This window comes from Nematolebias whitei, chromosome 6, assembly GCF_014905685.2.
Source record: "Nematolebias whitei isolate Nwh7 chromosome 6, NemWhi1, whole genome shotgun sequence".
NCBI lineage: Eukaryota > Metazoa > Chordata > Actinopteri > Cyprinodontiformes > Rivulidae > Nematolebias > Nematolebias whitei.
The window spans coordinates 39,211,528-39,234,866 of record NC_056503.1 but is presented as its reverse complement, the minus strand read 5'-3'; the positions used below and the strand labels follow the sequence as shown (position 1 = coordinate 39,234,866).

The 23,339-nt window shown below is 39.8% G+C and overlaps 1 protein-coding gene across 3 annotated transcripts in view; it reads left to right on the top strand.

The window, feature by feature from the left end:
* Window positions 1–16,987, top strand: part of robo2 (roundabout, axon guidance receptor, homolog 2 (Drosophila)) — a 50,607-nt gene extending 33,620 nt beyond the window's left edge. For all 3 annotated transcript variants that reach the window (XM_037677601.1, XM_037677600.1, XM_037677599.1), the window contains 8 exons: window positions 552–677; window positions 5,435–5,594; window positions 7,354–7,617; window positions 8,491–8,705; window positions 13,193–13,351; window positions 13,502–13,789; window positions 15,126–15,320; window positions 16,840–16,987. In XM_037677601.1, the coding sequence (XP_037533529.1) occupies window positions 552–677; window positions 5,435–5,594; window positions 7,354–7,617; window positions 8,491–8,705; window positions 13,193–13,351; window positions 13,502–13,789; window positions 15,126–15,320; window positions 16,840–16,841 (1,409 nt within the window). In that variant the 3' untranslated portion in view covers window positions 16,842–16,987. The remainder of the gene's footprint in view (window positions 1–551; window positions 678–5,434; window positions 5,595–7,353; window positions 7,618–8,490; window positions 8,706–13,192; window positions 13,352–13,501; window positions 13,790–15,125; window positions 15,321–16,839) is intronic.
* Window positions 16,988–23,339: the final 6,352 nt, after the last annotated feature.

Genomic DNA, 23,339 nt, shown 5'->3' with positions numbered 1-23,339 from the left:
GGATTAATAAAGTATGTTTCTTTCTAAATATTCATATTAATTAATAGTTATCATCTTATTGATATTATTCACATTAACTTAGAGGCAATGCATAAAAAACAGTTTTATACATTCAATACATTTATGATTTCATTTTTTAGCATTGTTAAATAAAAACAATTATTTTTATTTTTTTGCTTTTTCATTCAATCTTTAAAAAAAAGAAGAAAAACGGGCATTTGCGTAATTTTTTTTAAACTGGGGCAAACAGTACAATAATCTCTGACTTTCTGATCTCATTCCATAAGTGAACTAAAAGCCAAGCAGAAGATTAGGAGTTTTTTTTTTGTTTTTTTTTTGTAACTACACATTGGATTTGTTCCATGTTTGTATTGTTCATTGCTCACATATCAAAGAGTGATTGGACTGTGAGATAAGTGTAGTTTGTTGAGCGTATGTATCCTGAATTTATCCCGCTTGCTTAATGCTCTAACTGCATGTTTGCATGGGCTTGTGCTAACTGCCAGTCACCTGATTCCACTGTGATTTTTGCCCTTTAACTTCCACTGTAGCCCTCCTTTTCATTCCTGACTACCGATTGGCCGATGGATTGGCTAATAGAATCCCACACAACCAATCACAAGATTTCAGCACCACCAGCTCTCACAACAGCTCAGAGCGAAGCGGCAGTCTCTCAGGTTGGTTTACGCAGCAGAGAATAAAGCAGTCTGGGACACTCTGCTCCCCAACCCATCTTTAGGATTGACTGATATCTTAATTGCTTTATTGATTGTTTATTTGCATGTGCAAAATTGACATCTAAGACATGTTCTTAAACACCCCCCCCCCCACTGACGCTGTGTTGTTCACTCAGTTGCCCTCGATGCTTCCAGTTAATTGTTCTGTATGTGTTTGCTGTATTCCCAGTTCTGAGTGGTTCTTTGTGTTTGTTTCTAGTGTACGTTGCAGTGTTGGGATATACCATGACAGCAGCTGACAGCCTATCGGAGCATAGTGAAACGCTAGCACAATCTCCTGACAGAATATTGCTGGAAGTGCTAAGGCTGGGTTTCTGCCACTACTGCAGATCTTTTTGATGGCTTTGTCTCTCACTGTGAGTGAGCAGACAGGAGCAGGGGCAGAGGGAGTCTTTCAGACAGAGTGGACTAAATCCACAGACACCATTAGAGATGCTTGGCTGGATAAAGTGGCAAAAATACTTCCATTTTCCCTCATCCCTTAATGGTGGATGACTAACCTAAAACCCATGTTTGGAGAATTACAATGTCGTTTATAGGACACTAAGGCATCCCTCTACCTTCCTCCCCTTCCACTCTCCCCTTTTATCCAGTTATAAGCCACTGCCTTAACTGGTCTCTAATTCAATGTGGGTTGGAGAGCCTATAATGTGAAGTGGTCATGCCTTACAGGCAGAATCTTCATAGAGGTGGACAGGTTATGGAGGGCTTCAGCTGGGGTTAGGATACTGTTTTTTTAATTACATTACTTAAACAATAATATGAAATACTGTATACATTTATACTTGATATACAATACAATACAACTTTATTTATAGAGCACTTTAAAACAACACTGTTGCCACCTTATATTTGATAGTAAATATAAGGTGTTACTAAAGATGATTGATGATATGGGGGAGTGGTGGCGGAGAGGATAGAGAAGGTGATCCTCCGATCGGAAGGTCGCCGGTTCAAAGCTCTGGACCGACAACATCAGAAAACGTAGGTGGGAAAGGTAAAGCACCCACACCTGCCTCCACCTTCATTTGCCCCATCCTGGGCCCTTGAGCAAGGCCCTCAAACCACACCATATGCTTCTCCTACATGGCAGCTCTGCTCCACACAGAGGGCTGTGGTAGCTCAGTGCTCTGTAGTTGTTTCGGGACGGGCACCCGGGATGTAAAAACAATTGCCAAATCTTTGTGAAAGTTAGTTTGCTGTGGCAACCCCTGAAGACGGGAACAACCAAAATAAATAAATACATAAATAAAAACAAACCAAATATGATGGATGATCTAGAAACATAGTTTGACATTTCACAGAAAGTTTTATATGTCACTTGCCAAAAAAATGGCAACAGTATTATTTGCAACCACCAGTTTCCTCTTAAAAACACTTGTTAATTTGTATACTTCTTATGCTCTTTAAATTATCAGAGTAAAATGTGTTAAAATGTGTACTAGCATGGAAAATGTAAAACTCATAACAGCCTTTTCCCATGTTATAAATCTTCATATTTTTGTACTTATAGCTGAAGGCTAGGGATGGCAAAATGATACAAGTTTCCATTTTTCAAATATGTTAACTCATTATTTTGATGTAAATTGTGAAAATAATTAGAAATATGAAAAAGAACTTAGCTGATTTTTGTTTTAATAATGTATTTTGTATAAGTAGCCTTTGGATATATAATCTTATTAAAGAATGACATTGGGAACGTACATACATGCTGTACAATTTTCATGCATGGTTAACATGTTTTGTGTTGTACTGAAATATATAGTTGGTGTTGCCCAACCAAAAATAATGAACTTGAGATACACTGTGGCATAAGTTGTGATGGGAATTTGAATTAGCACAAGCAAAGCTTTGATACAGGCTTCCACCAAAGTAAAGTCAGCATTTAAAGGAGAGAGGGAGTGGAAGTTATAGTGCTTTGCTCATCCTCTGAGGAGATGGAAGGAATAATGAATGGCAGGTTTGAAGGAGGGGAGGAGGATGAAAAGGAACAGAAATAGAGCAGCTTTCATGACAGCATGGATTTCCACTGGGGACATGAAGCTGCTCATTAAAACATTACTTGGTATAGGGCAGAAGAGGTATCTGGTGTTTTCTGTTATGGTTCAAGACCCTGAAGACGTATGGCTCCTCTAGCTTGCCTCTGAAGTTAGTGTTCATGGTCATGTGAAGACCATGACTGTATGTGAGCTTGTTCTCCTGCACTCCTCATATAAGCTGTATCCCACCTTATTAAGTAACACGTTATTTTTTTTTAAACAGAAACATACAATATAAGGCGTATTCCCATCGCATAAGTAAGATCTGTCTGTGTAGCCTTTGTAGAATCTCTGCTCTGTGGCTTTTCCCCTCAGCACTGAAGCACACAGTGAAAACAAAGCAGGCTCAAGGCTGTGCAGTCCTGCAGTTACAGGCTGGGAGTGCCCAAAACCTTGGGTATAAATGCCCAAAGCTGAGTCTATGTTTAGCATCCGCTCCCCTTTGAAGAGAGACCCAATTTTATAAGAAGACATGAGTGTGCTGTGTAATTCCTGTATAGCTTCTAGCCACAACTTGTCCATATTTGATATTAGGGTTGAGCTGTTGCAATTCCACTGCCAGACCATCTTTCCCAAGAAGAGGCTCATTTACAATATTGATGGCTGGTTTTGTGTGGAAGGACTGGGGATGATTGAACAATCACGTCAGCTCACCATTTACTAGTAAAAGTCAAGCATCGCCCAGAGGCACGATTAGAAAACCCAATTACTTTCAGATTATACTTACACTGTGGTGCCTCCTGCCTTGGGCTTACAGTTGTTTCTTTTATTACTTCCTTTCTTTATTAATCTCGTTCTGATACTACCTCTATCCACTCAAGCCAGAGAATTTTCCATCTGTTTGTTTTGTGTGTGTGTTCTCTTTTGAAAATAATTTATTTTTTAGGGGGGGGGAGGGTGTAACTGCAAGACAGATCTGTTGGATTTCATCCATTTTTACTTATTTCTCTGCTACCAGGTTTTCATGAAAATCAATAAAAATGTAGCTCACTGCATCTGTAAATTTCTTGCATTTTTTTTTCTCCATTTTATTATGTCTGAGACGAGTTACTTCGATTACATTAAAACAAAATGAATTGATAATGCCCGTTTTAGGACACTGTGACAAGTGAGCACAGACCTTTGGCAGCAAAGACAAACCCAACACATGACAGATACAAATATGCTCAGCAGGGATTCCCAAAGAAGGTTAAGTACATCTGGTGATGCAGGCCTGAAATATTTCTGGAAGCAACTCATCCTCTACAAATCTATACACCTTATTCAAATACAATGTGTCCACACTTCCTTCCATGTGGACATTTCTGACATGCTGTAGAGCAGCAGTCATTTATACTTAGAGCTAATTGTTAAACTGTTTACAACATGATGTTGCACAGAGTTATTCAACATGGCCACTGTGTCCAATGTGTAATAAATGCAAGTATGAAGTGAACATTTTGAATTTGATGTGATGGGAGTCCAAGTTATTAACATTATCGCTATGCTTAAGCAAAGCCATTATACTGTAGATGTTAGCTTAAACTGGGTTTAAAGAAAATCTTTTGACCATTTAGACCCCAAAATTTACAAACTAAATTACATCTAAATTGCCCATTTCAAAAATCTTAACAAAGCATCACTAGACGTTAATTATAAATGGTAAAATATGCCATTATCAAGACGCGGAGCTTGAGAATCTCAGGTTTACTGGTTTTGTTAGCAGGGGCCACCTATAAAACAGAGCATGTTTACACTTTGACAACGCCCTTTTATAACTTACGTAACGTTGCAGACTTTCCACTTACACCAGCAAACACAAAATTACAACTCCAGCCAAAACTCATTAACAAAACTGTGAAATTACTATACGATCTGACGGCAATTGAAACAATGTTAGCGTGCATTTGTCCAAGTTGTGTGTACCTGCACCTAAAAACACATTTAAGACTGAAGTTAAATGTCTTTAAAGAAAATAAACGTGTTTATTCCACTCTGACCAAATCGTATAAAACTTAGTATTGACCTGGCTGGCAGATTTATAAAGATGGATATGACAACGGAGAATTTGGTGTTGGAGGGTTATGAGTGGAAATAGATGGGGTTAGTGGCTCTCCAGTGTAATAAAAGAAATGAAAGTAGTAATAGACTCTCAGTGAATTCCATTAGGGACATACTGACACTACACAAGCCATTCATTATAATGATGCTGTGAAGTGAGATATTTCATTGTGGAACCCAAAGCCTGGTGTTAAAGGGGACACTGAGGGATGGGTGAAGCGCAAAGGTCTGCCTCAGCCACATTAACTGCTGTTCTCTTCTGTTTCTATGGAGATTTGAGGCTTTTCAGCCAATCAATCAATAGAAGCATGCTTTTCATCAGGCAACCTTGAGATTTTCTATGCAAGCAGTGACATGCCAAAGCCCATAGAAATCTTCAGTTTGAAATTGGGTATGACTTTACAGTGGTATGCTGGAAGTGAGTGCAAATGGATTTGTAATCTAAGCAGCATGTTTGCACCAAATTGAGTTTCTTTAGAATGCACATTTGTCACATGACAGAAGCAGCTACTGTTATTTGCAACGCTATCCCACTTGCGCATTAGATTTTAATTGATTTTCTGATGAAATCTCATTTTCAGTGAACTTGCCTCCTAAATGAATGATCTCCTGTTGTAGGTGGAAAGGGAGGAAAGAAGAAGAAAATGAAGGCTGGCTCCAAACCTGCTAAAGCTAATGGGTCCAACTGGGCCAATGTTCCCCTGCCCCCTCCACCTAGTCACCCTCTGCCTGGCACTGAGCTGGATCTTTATCCCACTGAGCACCATGAAGGAGGAGGGTATGTTAACAAACTCATTATTCTAAAAATAATCTGTGGGAAATATCCATCCATCCATTATCTTTACCTGCTTATTCCATTTTTGGGTCACGGGGGTCGCTGATGCCCATGTCCAGCAATCACTGTGCGAGGGGCGGGGTACACCCTGGACGGGTCGCAAGTCCATCACAGGGCCACATAGAGACAAACGAGACAAACAACCATTCACTCTCTCACTCACACCTAGGGACAATTTAGAGTTACCAATCAGCCTAACATGCATGTTTTTGGTCTGTGGGAGGAAACCGGAGCACCCGGAGAAAACCCACGCATGCACGGAGAGAACATGCAAACTCCACCCAGAAAGGCCCCTGGACCGGGGTTTGAACCAAGGACCTGCTCACTGAGAGGCAGCAGCTCTACCAGTTGCGCCACTGTGCTGCCCCGTGGGGAATAGTTAGATGTTATTGTTTTGTTTTTTGCACATGTTAACATTTTTCACAAACTAAGCAGTAAAATACTGAATTTTGACACCTGTGCACTTTAGAAGACTATACGAATCTAATGGTGTAAGTGCATAAAAAACGGCATTTAGTTCGTTTATTCTTTCTAGTTCAACCAAACTTTGTTTTGTGTGACTGATTGCTCGACTCAACTTTAAATTATAAAAATATATACTCTGATGTGATATGTTTGTAATCTTTCATTCTGTCTGTATTATTTTTTTGAGAAATACTCACAGGCTTATGTTGCATTAGAGTCATAATGTCTTCTGACTGTACCCCACAGAGAAAGAGCCTGAGCTCCCACTGTGTGCCGTTCCTCCTCTGAATATCTCATAAATGATGAATATTGTCTTGATAGCTGGAACAGACCACCATACACATTTGTTTTGTAAAAATATTAATTTACCTTTTTTGTTTAACTAATTATCATACTACTGCTGCATCTGCAGATAACTGTGGGATCATTGTGCATACACCCTCCACAGACAGCTAGTTACACACGTCACAGGTCTTCACATCAAAACTCACACACTTAGGTGCAGATCAAATCCCTGACAGTTCTGATTTTGTCTTCGGGTGAGTTCTAACCTGGAACATAAATGAAAAGACGTCTCGTTGCCTCCGTGAGCACATTGCTAAATTCCACAATGAACAAATTCTTGTAGTGTTTTGTCAAAAAGAGTGATAGATAGCGCACCAAAATGCAAACGCAATTTTGCAGTATGTTTTCACCTGATACTTTTCAATAATTCTGTTAGCGTAGTGAATCTAGTAAAAGCTCAAACACTTTAAGTATATACTAACAGACGCTCATTTAAGTGATTCTGAGTGTCCCTGTCTTTGGTGCAGGAGGTGATATGTCCTCTCACCCCCATTTTCAATCTGGGAGAGTCATCTGCTTTAATAGGCTATCTAGCAAATGAAGAGTCCCTTGTGCAGTAAATCTCAGGCTGCTCTTAATGGCAGCCGATTAAAACAGTTATGTCCTATGGAGCGTGCACCAACAAATTTATTTTATTAACACTTTTTTATGACTAATATTATTCCAGCATACATAGATCCAGCTATGCAAATATGAGGTTGACATGACATGCCATATGATTTTTTCTATCTTTTTTTTAACAGAATTCAAACAAGGTCACAGAGCTCTGTTAGTACAGAATGTGTTCTCTTTCAACAGCTAAATATTTAAATTGCTTAATTTAGAAGATTAAATGTGACAGGAAGGAGTCACATGAAAAGTATTTACAGTGACGTTACACTTTTCACCACAGGTACGAGAGTGACACTTGGGGCCCGCCCATGCCTGTGCAAACATACCTTCACCAGGGCATGGAAGATGAGCTGGAGGAAGAGGAGGAACGGGTTCCCACCCCACCCATCCGAGGGGTTGCCTCCTCTCCTGCTGCCATGTCCTTTGGACAGCAGTCCACAGCTACCCTTACCCCCTCTCCTCGAGACGAGATGCAGCCAATGCTCCAGGCACATTTGGATGAGCTGACTAGAGCATACCAACTGGACATGGCTAAACAGACATGGTACATTTGCATATTTCTATATTTTTTTATGTCTACTTAACTCTATCTCTTGTTGTTGATTTAGCTGAAACAAATGAAATAACAAAATGCATTCTGTTGATTCTGTTTTTTCCTTGTTGCCTGTATTTATTTTGGTCCTGCAGTGTTCCTAGTGTCAACTGTGTGTGCAGTGGAGATAAACCCATTAATCATTCCATTTTAATAGGCCCACGCCACCACTTAAGTGACTACTGTATTTTGCTCACTCTAAGAGACACAATTTCATACCCATTGTTGTTTACTCCCCCTACACATTTTGCATTCCATTGTTGTTCTGCTCATGCAAGTCAGATGAAGGCCATGCTTCATTCTGTCAACAACACGGAGCGAATCGAGAGACTGGCATTCATTCATAATGGTGAAGTGGGTTGTTGTGGGGGCAGGGATGCCTTGTCAGAAAGGAGATGTCATGGTACCCAGTAATGACTATGTTGGTTAGAGAGCATCTCTGACAACACCAGAGGGCCAGTAATTACAACCAATTCCCAACGAAAACCGCGTCAAAGACTTTGCACTCCTCTTACAAATGTGGCTGTCAGCGAAGCAGGCTGCAGCTGAGGCGACAGCCATGTGTTGACAATCCTGGAGAGCATGCCTTTGTACCATTAACAGATGCAATTATCAGGTCATTGTGTTAGCATACAAGTTGACCTTTAGAATTAGTGAATTTGTTCAGAACTGTTCAGACATTTGTATGACAGTTCTCAAAAGTGAGGCCCGCATTTTCAAGATTTATTTTTCTCCATTTTGCGTCATACAAACCTCAAAAAACAGCTTTTGTTCTTTGCTATATTAATCTCGCCTCCACGTTTCCTCGTTCTTTTTTCTTGGCAGGCACATGCAGGGGTGCTCTCTTCCTCCCCAGGCTCCGGCTCCTCCAGTGGGCTATGTGTCAAGCACAATGGTTTCCGATCTGGAGACTGACCTGCCTGATGAAGAGGACGAAGAGGAGGATGAGGAGGAGGATGAGGGCTATGGAGCCAGGCATCCCCGCGGTATAGAGCACACACCAGGGTCCAGCATGGATAACCTGGACAGCTCTTTAACAGGTGAGCTCTAACTTCACATGCTTCTCTGCTTGCTATGCCTTTTCCCATTGTCAATTCTGTTGACACGTTTTATTGAGCAAAAACATCTCCAAACCCAATAAGTTGTTGCAACATTTTTTTGAAATATTATTTACAGTAAATATATATATTTTTTGGTTCCTATGTGACTTATTTTAAACAAACTTAAGTGTAGATCAGTCATTTTTTTAAGAACCTTTAGAAGACTCTTGAAAATGTAATTGTCAAATGTTCAAAAGAGAAAGGAAAGTCATGCATTTTAATCAGGATACTGAGAGGAAAATAAGAAGGATGAAGAGGAGGAAGCAGCTAAGCAAGCAAGAGAGAACGATTTCAATTTAACTGGCACACAACTCCAGACCCAGCACACCCCCATAGCTTCCCAATGAGATTTGAAATAAATTCCATGTGCAGCATATTCCAAGATCAGGGGCACCATTTCCATTTTTACAACTCACTGAAAACTTTTATGGCCGTCTGCTGAGAGTGACATATGAAGGGCAGCACACTACAGCAGCAGAGCTGCTTCTGGACTGCTGTTCTCGTACAGACCGGGCATCGCCATCCACCCATAAGCCAAAAGATAAAACTCAAGGGTGTTGTTTAAAAAAAAAGTGTGACATTTGGTTCAGAATCATCAGATAAATAGGCTGTGTAATTGTCCTTTGTGAATGCATTTTTTTCTGAGTTATCTGACTAAATTTACATTTAAAAAAAAGCTTTAAGTATTTTACATCTAGGCAGAAAGCAGAATAAAGAAGGGTCTCATCAAAGTAATCAAGCATGAGAATCATGAAACGGACAGTGTTGCTAGTGGATACTCTTACAGTTGCACCCCTTAAATGTAGGTGTCTGTAGTATGATGGAAAAATGGTGTTGGTTCTTGTGATTTCTCCTACCGTTGATGTCTTTGGACAAATTTAAATCCGCAACTGAGCTCTAATATACAGCATCTGCCCTCTGCTGTTTTGCTATGAAGACAGCAGTATTTATTTTTATCTCTCCACAAGTCTGTTTTTCAACTCATCATTTGACAGCACAGACACAATCCTGGCTCCAGGGTTAGCAGCAGGAAGAGAGGAAAGCTGGGGGAAAGTGCAAAGATTTTTATGGCCACCATTTTGAGCCCCATACAAATCTGGGACTGTGGAAGTGAGAGTCCTGTCATGTGCAACGTGATAGATTTAACTTTGTTATAATAATATGGAAATAGATCTGTTTTCATAATGTTCCACCGAAGACCAGTAAATCAAACATTGCTACTGACGCTTCAGAAAATATTTGCTCTCCTCTGGGGCCTTTTTTTGAACCAGCAGATTGTCTGCACAGACTGTTCAATGTTCCAAGCTCACACAACCAATCTTTAGCTGATCAATGTAAGTCCTCGGGTTGTGGTGGGTATTGCAAAAGTGTTTCCTTCTTAAGCCAAAGAGATAAATGTATTACTTGGTATTGCATGGTTTTGTATAGGTCATGGTGTGTAGAGTTGTTAAAGCGATGTGGCTGTTGGGTGTGATTACTCTCCCACAAAACCTTGTCAGGTTTGCGAGGAGCAGAGTCAAATCTCGTGACTGCAGGTAGAGACAGCTGCTCATCAGGGCGAATCATTTTCCCACTTAATGACATGCAGGTTACGGTTTCCGTCTGTGTAAATCAGTTTTAGTGGCAATGGGGACCCAGTGCCGGTTTTACTGTCCCCCAATGATCTAATGTTTACTGGCCTTTCCCTATCAGTGCATGAACCTTGAAAGGTTTCGGTTAATGGTTTAAGAGAACATGGTTTAGCCCTTTGCTCGATTTCAAATATGATCAAATGAGAAACCCATTGTAAATACTTTGGTTAGGAGCCTCAAGAAAAAAAAAAACTGTTTAATGCAAAAAAGAAAAAAAAAAATTGGAATTCTTATCAAATTTCACAAAAAAAGTATTGTTTGATTGGCCTGGTGTTTCAGAGAATAGAAGTGCTTCAGAGGTTCTTCTGCAGAAAGCGGAGGTTAGTAAAGCTGAAAAGTCATTCTGGGATGTGATTTGCTGAGGCAATGTTCCTTTGGTGAGCCAGAGGACTTGGAAGCGTCTGTGCTTTGGCTGGCACTGCCAATACTTCATTATCTGCTCTATTCTTTGTGGGAGGATTGGACCCACAGGAATTTCTGTCAGTCTTTCTTAGAGAAAAACTCCTAAAAAAAGAAACTCAATGAAAATAGAAGGGGGCAACGAAAGACTTCAAGCAGTTACTGCCTCAGATTTCAGCTAGAACTGTAAAAATGGGTTGTGTCGGGAGATACATAACCTTTTGCAAGCCTGTACTGAACTCACTAATAATCTGAGAATTTTTTTTTTACTTAAAAAAAAAAAAATTGCAATAGAAGTGGAAAGCTGTTGCAACTTTTACTGTAGAAGGAGCAATTCCCTCAAATTATATTTGGTGAGTTAGCAACCATCTCTTTAAGATGCATAGACTCACAGAAAGGGGAACTGAAAAACTTTGAGGGGTATTTCCCAGAGTGTCTGTATACATAAACTACAGTCATATTATTATTATTTTTTGCCAAATTTCAAGTGTTACATATTGTTCCAAAGAGGAAAAAAACTTTCAAGAATGCAAAATGCACAAGTTTTGTATGAATTGTGTTTATTCAAATATCAACCTGCTACTATTCACCTTAAAATGGTCCCACTTTTCGTATCATACCAGCCTTTTAATAAATCCGAATGGTAACTATTGTCCCTCTTGCTTTCTCAGCCTTTACCCTCAAATTTCCTCATTTCTGTTATGCCAGTCTGTTCAATCACATCACACAGTGTGAAGGAGAGATTGAGTGTGTGAGCTGAGCACTTGGGTTCATGCCACTTAAGCGAAGTCTGCCAAACCAGTCCCACTGAAAGCTGTCACATTAGCCGACTGTTCTGTGTGTTTTTGCTTGCCAAAGTGGCATATTTTTATTGGCAAACTAATGCTTTATATATAAAGTGCTGGCCCAGCTTTGTATGTGTAGGAGAAAGAAAAATCAACGTACCAAAAAAAAATCATGTAGCATATAGACCAAGCATCATATGTCTCACAGGATACAAGCTATGTGTCTTTCTCATGTGTGTATTTATTTTACTGTGTCAGATACTCAATTATGTTAGTAGAGATAAAAGCAAGCAAGGCATCAATTAAACATTTCCTTTAAAGTTAAAAGTAGGTGTTAGAAAATGCATTAAGTCAAAGAGGGATACAGTTTTTTTTTTCTTTCCTTTAAAATATTGCACTTCTTTTAGTGGCAGCTTTTCATTTTTAAACATGAATACAACAACTGTGCATACCACCAGGTGTTCATTCAGTGAGCGCACTGTTTTGTGCAATGTCACCTGGGGCAGTTTTGTAGCTCTACACAGGTGCTCTCAATCTGTATCAAAAGACGAGCAAAATCAGTTGATGACAGTCCTGCTGTTTTGCTCTTCCACTCTCTACATTCCTTTGTGTGTTTTCGTGCGAGACTTTGTGAGTTCTCGTGTGTTTATTAAACCAAGGTGTTTGTAACAGATGAAAGAAGGCAGGCCAGAACAGAAGGATGTCACCACAGAAAGATGATACAAGGAGGAATAAAATGGCCTTGAGCAAGCACAGTCATTTAAGTGCAGGGTTTAAATATTATCTAAGATCACGCAACATCTTTTCTATCCATACAATCACGCCACCGGTGTTCACTCTGTCAAATAATATATCTGCAAAGGTCATGGTCACTGAGCTGTGACATAAAATAATGATTCACGCACAATATATTTGAACACATTCTCAAATCCCTACCTGTGGTATCCCACAGGATCCATGGTGAATGGTTGGGGCTCGGCCTCGGAGGATGAACGTAATTTTTCAAGCCATAGGTCCAGTCTGGGCAGTTCTTCAGATGGCTCCATCTTTACCCACTGCAGCTTTGCCCAGGCCTTGGTGGCTGCTGCTGACAAAGCAGGCTACCGCCTAGAAGGCACTAGCCTCAGCAAGAGAGGTTGGTGTGCAGAGACCGGATACCCACTGCTGCTCTGGGACGTCTATCAGTGGCAGATAACTTTTTCACTCTACTCTAATTATTCAGGCTGATATTCCCCCCAATCATCTTGCCTTGTTCTTCTTGCTGCCCTTGAATGTTTCTCACAGGATGTGCATGGAGCTTGCTCTTAAGGGCTACACTATGGGTATACCCTTATGCTTTCCATAAACTCAACATTTCTCAACAGCTTTTCAGATTCTCTTTGACTTTTTAAGCTGAATGTGGAATAACTTGGTGACATGTTTACCTCTTTCTTTTCTTTCTCTCAACCTTTTTTTTCCCATGTGATGAAAGCCTTTGTTTTCACAGTGTTTTGCAGATCTTGATTGATAAGCTTTATCTTTCCTGATGGCAGTCTCAGCTTCACTGTCTGGGTGTGGGTTCCTTTATGCCTTTATTAACCAGATGCCTTGTGGTCTTGCTTCCCTCCTGCAGGTAAGGGCTTGTCCCATAGGCCACGGCCCAGCAGTCCATTTTCAACAGATGGCAGCACAGTCGGCACACACAGCTTGGGGCACCAGAGGGCTACCAGGCCCACACGCAAACCACGAAGTCAGGGCACAACACCCCACCGGAGAGATGCTGGTGCAGATGGTGAGATAAAACAAGAAAAACACATTTCAAATAGTTTTGCAGAAAGTTTGTTACACTTTGGAGAAAAAAAAAAAAGACTATTGTAAAACATAAACTCCTCCTCAACTTTTACAATGTTTTATATGTCACATATGTGTTTATCCCTATTAGCCATTGGTTTTCTTGGCGCAGACCTACCTCCTCCCCCTGAGCCCCCTCCCAGTCAGGGGCAGGGCCGCATCCAAGGGGCCCGCAGTGTAAACAGCATGGTACCACCTACAGATAGGAAGGCTTCTTCTCTGGAGCGCACGCCTTTGTCAGGGCCCTTGTGTGGGCCGGATGACCTGAAGAGCTCCATTGACAGACAGATGCGACCTTCACTGGAACATCATCGCCACGCTCAAGACAGGCTGGGCTCCATGGACCGAGCAGATGATGGACGCAGGGGACATAGATCAGGTACAAGTGAAGCCAAAACTATAACAGTGCTCAAAAAACATTTTCAACAACAATATAAAAGTAAACCATTATACTTAAATATTCTATGTTTTGTGATTATCATAAACATCTAACATTGCTCTTTTTTTCCCTGCATTAGCATAAAGTTAAGGCTGTTGTGTTGAGTTTTTGGATCTTTAATTGATGTTTGTGTTTCCAACTGGACAATTAGAGATCTGGGGATGCTTTTATTCAATGATATGTCACTACAAATTTTAAAGTTATTGTTAGAATATACACAACAAGAAAAGGGTACAAAAACAAGTATCAAATAGATGTATTGAACAAAATGGATTTAAGTAAAACAAATCCTCTAGTTTGCCACAAAAACAACAGTGCCAGATCAAAATGTTGTTCTTCAATGCAAATATGTATTTAGTTAAAAAAAAGAAAAAGAAAACCTAAAATATGGAGGTGTAGCAGCTGCTGTGCTTTGGTGGCTGCACAGTTGACTAAGTTTTTGTTGAGTGAGCTTTCATGCTGCTTCAAGACTGGGCTCACATGAACAGATTGCACCGTCTGCCGCTTGCACTGGTTTCCAGAATTCCCCCTTCAGCCCTCCCTAAACTTCCCCATCACCCGTGTAACTGTTGCCAGTACCGGCCTGCTTGGATCCAAATGAAGCAGGAGGCCTCAGCAACTAATATGGACTCTAATGTCTGCAGCTCATTTTTTTCGCCCTCACACAAACAGCAGCTACTCTACCCCCTATCTGTGTGTGTCTGTGTTCTTGTGAGGACTTGTGTGTGATCCTTAGCGCTCTTCGATCTGTGATACGCAGCAGCTTTGTGCCAGGGCTTTCTCAGACAGTTTCAATGAGTCTGCGAGACAAAGGCAGGTGCCACAATCTGCGTCTTTACAAAAAACCCTGCGGGTGAGTTTCCACATGTGTCACGGCTCCAAATGATGCACAGGAGAATTAACAGAGGTCAGGACAAGCTCCATTACAGTCATTAGTGAATCTGTGGGAAGCAGTTTGATGAGATTTGGTGTCTTCATGGTGACTGCTGAGGGTCAATGTTATGCCGCCCTTCAGCAGGTGGTGCCACAGCAGCCAGTGGAGCCTCTGTTGTTGTATTTACCCCCTCATAAGGCTGGTCACTGGAAGGCCATATGTGAATCTGAGACTCCTCTGTGTAGCATGCCCTGCCATTGCTTGTTGGCATGGACACTCTGCAGATGTCAGGAGGAAGGGTGCTCTTTATCTCAATGCATCATATGTTGGATGTGTACCAATGATGCAAGTCACATGTCAACTTTTCAAAGTCTAAGCTGATCCCTGCATGTTTGCTTTCAGAGGATGGGTGTCTGCCATACAGCAAACCTTCTTTCCCCTCACCTGGGGGCCACAGCTCCTCCAGCACCACCTCCTCCAAGGGTTCAACAGGGCCCCGAAAAACTGACGGTCCACGACAGCCACAACAGTGGACCACAACTGAGCATGCTGAATTCCTGGGATCCAATGGACAAGGACAGTACACAGGAGAGTTATGTGAGTGACTAAGTGTTTTGATCTTTACTGCACTGTTTTATGACCTACAGCACAATAAAGACAGAAGGTCGTGTTTTCTGGTCTAGTAATTATGATCATAAAACCACTATTTATCATCATCTTTTCGTGTTGTACTCATGTGGACATTTAGTGAATTGTGTTGACGTCTGGCTATAGTTTTCTAGTATAGCTTTTTTTTTTTTTACTTGTCAATGTAAAAATGTGTGATAAACACCACAATAAGTGGAGTTTATGAGTTTTTGGCTACTATTTATATATTATGTAAAGTAGGTTGACTGCGGGCACAGGGGAGCAATATTATAGGCAGAAACATGGGTGTGCTATGGGGTCTCCAGTTTCTTCTATTGTTGCCAACCTGTACACACAGAAAGTAGAAAAGAGAGCCTTGTTGTCCTTTTCAGGGACACCACCAAGTCATTGGTTCAGGTATCTTGATGACACCTGGGTTAAAATTAAATGTCAGGAAGTCCAACACTTTACTGACCACATCAACTCTGTGGATAAATACATCAAGTTCACACGAGAAGGAGAAATCCCACACAAGACAGGCTCTAGAGCAATGTGGATATCCTAACTGGGCCTTCCTGAACACAGAGAAGAAATACAAACAAGACTCCAGTCAGCCTCAGGTGAAAAGGAGGAACCCAGACCCAGACCAGTGGTCATTCCGTATGTTGAGAGAGTATCAGAGAAACCGAGACGTTTATTTTCCAAACACAATGTCCCAGTGGCTTTTAAACCCCAAAATACATTACGGCAAAGACTGGTTCATCCCCCCCGGCAAAAACAGAGTAATATTGTGTATGCTGTTCAGTGTCAGGAGGGCTGTGATCAGTCTTACATCGGGGAAACTAAACAGCCACTTGCCAAAAGGATGGTCCAGCACAGAAGAGCAACAACATCAAGCCAGGACTCTGCGGTCTACACTCATCTCCAGGCCAGCGGTCACTCGATCAGGGATGAAGATGTTCACATCCTGGATAGAGAGGAACGATGGTTTGAGAGGGGAGTAAAGGAGGCCATCTTTGTGAAAATAAATCGTCCATCATTAAACAGGGGTGGAGGCCTCCAGGTTTAACTGTCCCCCTCTTACAATGCTGTTATTGCTAGTATCACTCAACCCTCTGTGAATAGAAAACAGCCATCAGTGTGCTATGGATCCATTGTTAGGCTGATGGTCCTTCTTGATCATGTGAGCAGCTGGTTTTGGTTGTCAGCAGCAAAACTGGTTGATCCACTCTGAGAAGGTGCTATTTATAAGACTGAGTAGAATACAGCACCTCAGACTGAGGAAGTCTTTCGGATGAAAGACAAAATGTTTCTACATTTTTTGTTGTTTTGCTTTGTTTTGTCTTTTTGAATGTCCAGAAGCCCATATTTAACTTTTTTAGATTTTTCTACCTGCATTATTGATCATGCATCTGGATACTTCAAAACACTTCTTTCCAGGACTTTCCTATTGATTGTGTATTTTCTTTTATTATCATTCTCTTTACAGAGTGATCTGCCTGAGGTGTAAGCTGGAGACTGCCCCCCACCCCACCCCTGCTTGCGAGGCGATGAACTTTGTTCTTACCTGTGGGTTCCCAGAGGAGTTCAGCAGAGGGAACCACAGAGAACAGCAGTGTCACAGAACTGTAAATGTGATGTAAAGACACATAATGTACATCTCACTACGTTTTTGTTCTCGAGAAAATATTTTCCACTTCCTACCTTACTGTAATTTTCTTTTTGTTAGAAAAATGCAAGTAAAAACAAATTAAAACATCTGTATGAGGGAAAAAAAAAAAAAATTCCTTGTACCCACCCTGGAGAAAAGGGAATTTTGTTTCTTGTAAATATTTTCTTTGACTTGTTGCATCGCTATGCAAACCTAATTGAGTTAGAGCTTTTTATTTCCATATACAGGAACAACTGCGTTTTATCTGGTTATTTGTATTATATGTGAATTAAGTGGCTCTTGTGCCATAAAATAATTGTTTTATAATCCATTGTTTGTTGATAGTTACCATTAATTAATTATTATGATTATCATTAATATTAATTATTGTTTTTTGCACTGCAATTTTTGGTGATAAGCACAAAAACAAAGCTCCTGCTGACATGAAGAACCGGACAAATATGTGAAGAGGAGTTTCTGTACTGTAAAGTAAAGAGAAGAAAATATATTCTAGTGTACAGAGAGATATTAAAGAGTAATGCTTTTCTCACAGACAGCAACAAGTTGGGCACCCGTTACAGTCCAGACGAATTGGGTGGCAGGCACACAAGTCCTGAAGGTGTGATGGTAGATTCAAGACCGACTAATGGAGAAAAATTAAAAGTCTTCATTTATTTCCCCACAATAGTTTATCAGAAGCGTAGCGATGAGGGTCTCAAAGTGTTTGACGTTTTTTTGTTGTTTTTACTGCTTAAATAATTTTACAACACCAAGTTTTGCTCCTAACCACAATAAAAGCAGAGTTGGTAATTTATTTTATTTTATTTTTATTTTTTATTCTGACGTCAAGTCAGAGCACTTAAAGCAGATTTAAGAACTTCAGGGCTTTGTTGTAAATTTGTATAACAATTAGTTGCAATAATACTTTTGACCTGGAAAGAAAAAATCAATAGAGCATTTGAAAATGTTTACATTTTTTACTTTTTTTTTTTTTTTTGTCAGATTGTTTTACTATGTTAGATTTTAAAGGCACCTACTAGTTTATGACTAATACATTAAATATGGCAGAGTCGTCCCAAAAGAAAGTGACCAGCACACCTGCCTGTTGGAGCATTCTTTGTGAAATATGAGCTCTTTTTGAATCACATGCATTAAAAAGTCGGTGCCTCGGTTATTCTCTGTTCAGCACAGTCTTGTCTCAGAAACTAACAAAATAAATTGGAGTGTATGACTTGCAATGTAGCTTTGAGTGAAAAAGATAGAAAAAAGCCTTGAGTCAACGAGTCCACTGCCTCCGTGTCGACAACCACAATTTGGAGCAAAACACTTTCTATCTGCCCGACTGCCACAAAACGCTCGTATCGTGTGCCGCTTCACAGCCTCTGGTTTCACCTTTTTTATCTTCTCCAACAGTAATCTTTTTTAATGCAAAGCTTCTTTCTTCGTATGCCTTTTATGGACTCCAAGACGCTGCTTACAACGTTTTCAATTGTAATGTTCAGGATTTTTGTGGTTTGATGACTGTTTTGTCTTTTTTTTTTTTTTTGTACTGCTAATGTTGATAGGGGTGGGAAACTAAAGGCCATCAATTGTCAATGTACTGTTGTCGTCATGCCATTATAATTATTATAATTATTAAAATTATTATTATTTTAACCATCCACCCAGTGGCCAGTGTTCTGGAAATGAGGTGCAGAGAGTATCTCAGGTTATTTGACATTCTGGTGGTGTTTATGTATGCGTATAAATGTGTATATGTCCATACACATGTCCACTTGACTTTGTCATTCCATATTCGTTGAAAAAAACATCCCTCTCATGTTGGATTCTGTCGTCCCCCCACCACTCTTGTTTTTTTGTTTTTTTCTGCTGTGGATTTTGATTCTCAGTATAATGTGCTGGTTTATCCACCTTAAGACAAGATGTCAGTAAAAGAACATACCAAATTCAGATTGATATTTCTAATGTCTAATGCGTTTTAGTGTCTCTTTACTACTCATTGTTTTCTTTTAAATCACAGTGTCGTTTTGTATTTATTAAAATGATAATAAAGGTATATTGTGAAATATGCATAAAGATTTGTGAGATATAAAATGTGTTCTTTTAAGTTTCTTGTAAACTTTGGCGTCAGAGCTGAGCAGCGAGGCCGTAAGGAGGTGACGGGCGCACTGTGCTCACAGCGCGGTAAGGTGCCGGGTCAGTTGGTGTCTGGGTCACTCTTTGTCTTGCATGTTCACTACACTGCAAAAAAACAATAAAAACTTTTCAACACCAGGAGTAAAAACACTCGATTTGCTTGTCAAGACGATGACGAAAATGTCTCTTTGGAAGGATGAAAGTGCTTTACCTCTTACGTTCGTTTTCTCAGTATTGTTGGGTCTTTGTTGACTATCTGTGTGTTTCCCTTTTGCTATTAAAAACAGGATTAAAATTGACAACAAAAAAAAAAGAGAAAAGTGTTGGGTGAAGTCTTTTCTGTATATTATGGGATGAGTTGACACCTCAGTCCAATGCTATTTCTACATTGCAGTTCGGCTCATTATTTTTCCCACTGTACACCTGTATTCACTTGCATGTCCTTCTTCATGAAGAGAGTGAATCAAGAAAATAAACTTTTACGGTTTCATTTCCTCGACCTGTAAAATAAATCCATGCTCTTTTATTTCCTTGTACCTGGATCAATATCAAATAAAATATTTTTGAAAAATGGAAAATGACTAAAATTGTTTGTGCTCGTTAGACAGTCTGTTTTAAAATAGAGCAACTTTAAATTCTGTTGCAACTTTGCCGGCTTCAACAAATCACCGTTAAAGCTTCTGACTAAGCAACATATGCGTCTGTTATCTTTCTGTGGGTGCACATGCAGTGTAGATGTGTTCGGCTTACTGTGGGTGTCTGAAAGAGTTTCTTACGAAGCTTTGCATTTTATGTCAAACCAGTTTTTACTTTCATCCTTCCAGAGGAGCAGCTTCAAACATAAATCTGAATCTCTCAGTTCACTGAGGCTGGCAGTTCACTTTCAAGCGTTGTTACACAAACATCAATTTACAGAAAAAAAAAAGTGTTGCGAAGGAAGTGGTGCAAAACTGGATACCTAAAGCCAGGAGGAGCTTTTCCATTAGCACTGAAATACAACTTTAAATAACCATGACCTGTAAATAACACAGCATATTGTTTTTATTTGTATAAAACAGACGGGATTGTAGCAGAAAAGATGCTTGTCCTGATTATATGAAATGCATGTTGTGTTTTTGTTAAGTGTCTTAAGTGAAAAAAGGTTAAGACATATATTTTTTTTTCCCCCCAATAATTTAAACTATATTGTTTATAATCGAGGTTTATGGTTCTTTATTGTCATTCACATCACATGTGGTGCATGAAGTGGAACAAAATTGTGTACTCAAGGTCCCAGTTACACCCAAAAATAGCATAAAATATAAAGTATAAAAAAGAAACAGTATAAAAGGATCTAAGATATGCACTAAACAATAATAATGGTGTATTGTAATATTACTATTCTAGTACTTCCATTTATTACACATGTTTTGGGTGGATTATAACAGCTGAAATAAATGAAAACAAGACATTGGGCTCCCTATGATTTTTTTACTTTTTTATTTGTCTTTTCTTGGTTCAATTTTCATGAATGATATTCAGATTCACTGATATGCTGATGGGGCCACGCGTTGGTGCAATTGGTAGAGTTGCTGCCTCTCAGCAAGAAGAAGAAGGTTGCCGGATCAAATCCTGGCCGTGGGCAATTCTAGGTGGAGTTTGCATGTTCTCTCTGTGCATGCGTGGGTTTTCTTCTGGTACTCCAGTTTCCTCCCACAGACCAAAAAAACATGCATGTTAGGCTGATTGGTAACTCTAAATTTTCCCTTGGTGAGTGAGAGAGTGAATGGTTGTTTGTCTCATTTGTCTCTATGTGCATCTGTGATGGACTTGTGACTTGTTCAGGGTGCACTCTGCCTCTAGGACAGTGACTTTGGGATATAGGCACCAGTGACCCCCATGACACAAAAAGAAAGAAGCAGATAAAGATAATGGATGGTGCCCCCCATGACACAAAAAGAAAGAAGCAGATAAAGATAATGGATGTATGATATTCTGATGACACCAAGCACTTCCTGTTTAGACCAAACTGTCACACCCTACCCCGTCCATTTATGTCTGAGTGTTGATAAATGTGTTTTTGTTTTTTTCTGTCAAAGCAATTAAACTTACATAGTGATGAAATGTGTTCATTAATAATGGAAGGATGAGCTCATTCAGTGGTTACACCTGCAAATGTGTGTTTTATTACACTACTGCCCAAGGGTAGAAAATGTAATCACTCTTTAATATTTGTTTTGTATCCTGGCTTTGTTTCTAGAGATTTTTGGCAACTTTTCAACATTATGGTTGTCGTTAATAAGCATAAATCTAAAACATAAATTCGTATGCAACACAATCTATCATGGAGGTAAAACTGCTGACTACTGAAAGTGTCTTGTTGCCTTTTCAAGTTAAGAATGGTACATCTTGCTATCCTATCAATGAGGAGAGAAAGGCCCATCATTATTGTGCTCAGAATTTATATATTAGTATACATAGTATTAAAAGTTATTGAGCCTCAGAGATGGCAGCAGGGGTAGTCACAAAACCAATCTTTTTTTTTTTTTTTAAGGAAAACCCAGCACAGAGGAATGAGTCTATGCTGCCAGCAGATGTTTCTTATCATAGCAATATATCATTTTGGTTCTCTTGATAATATTTTATGATTTATTTGTAATGTGTTCTGTTTTGCCTAAACACATTCTGCAGTCTATGAAATCAGTGTTTCCAAAGAAGATCTGATTCAACAGCTGATTATTTTTGCATGTCAAACATGATTGATTCTGATCTCAAACGTTCATTACGTTTTGTATAGTAAATACAGTTATTTGTGCTTTTAGAAAAGTTGAAGCACCTAAGCACCTGTAAATGTTAACGTCTCTCATTTTTTTGTTTGAAACATCGTCTTGCAAGACGTGTTCATGCTCAAATAGCTGTGGCGACCTGAATTAAGTTTTGGTCATGAAAGGATATGTGCAATGTGTTTAAAGGAATGCTTGGTCTTAAACTCAAAGACATTTGAATGGAATTTTGATATAAAAGTGGGTAGTTTTTTTTTTTTTTCATTCAATCTTTATTTAGACAGATAAATCACACTGAGCCTCGAAGACTCATTTACAAGTGAGACCTGCTTAGACAGACAAAAAGTCTTGAAACCAAACACGTAGGAATTGGAGGCAAAAAAATTCCTATTAAACTTTTTTTACTTGACAGAGAAGAAAACTCTAATGTTTAAAAAAAAAAACACCTCGCACATACAAGCACATAGTGACATAAACATTCCGCAGAGCAGGGGGAGACAACGAGAGCGGTGAGCAATGTTCAAGGATGCACTCGAGGACACTGTAAGAGTTCTGATAAGGATGGAATAATCAACCAGTTCCCTCCAGTGAGACCCGTAAACATTCTCAAGTGATGTCGGGGAATGGCCAAGGACAACGCCTATGGGAATTCAAGAGTCCTGAAATGATGAAACAATGGTTATTCAGCTGGTTTCCTCTTGTTATCAGTTGGAAATTCTTCAATGGGTGGGTTGAGCATGAGATTACATATTCTCCAGGCAAATTCAAATAAGATGGCCTTTGAGACCATCCCGGGGAGCCAAATTCAGATTAATCACAGTTGTTTGGGGGACAGGCAGAACTTAATTATGTCTACCTTGAGTCTGTGTTGGTCCACTCAGGTTCCGAAATGTCCAAATTATGTGGCCACACCAAAAGAACGTGACTGACTAAAATCCCCGAGATCTGATCCATTCTGCCCAAAGCATTTGAGTCTGGGTACTCGAGGCACAAATCAAGCCATCATAAGACAAGCAGCATGATCGGGCACAAACTTGCTCCTGACGACTTCCTTGTTTGTAGATAAACCAGCGACAATCCAAATCCAAAAAGCAGGAACCAGTTATCATAAATTTAATTATAAATACATCCTTAAAATCCACAAATGGCAGCAGAGGTAGACACATCATCAAGTCTTCCAAGTCAATGAGATATCCATCTGCGTGCGTGCCAACAGGGCAAATCGTCTCGCCTAAAGCCTGTCTTCTCTTTGAAGAAATGTTATCAATTTTGTTGAGGGACCAACTGATCAGGTCAAGTCCATAATTATGGTTCGGAAGATATGTAGAGATGCTCAAAAGCAGTTTCACAGACAGCCAGAGCAGCAAAGCAAAGTGGAGAGGAAAAAGCATCTGACCTCGGCAAGAGCAAGCGGTGAAGTATTTATTTATGTTAGCATGT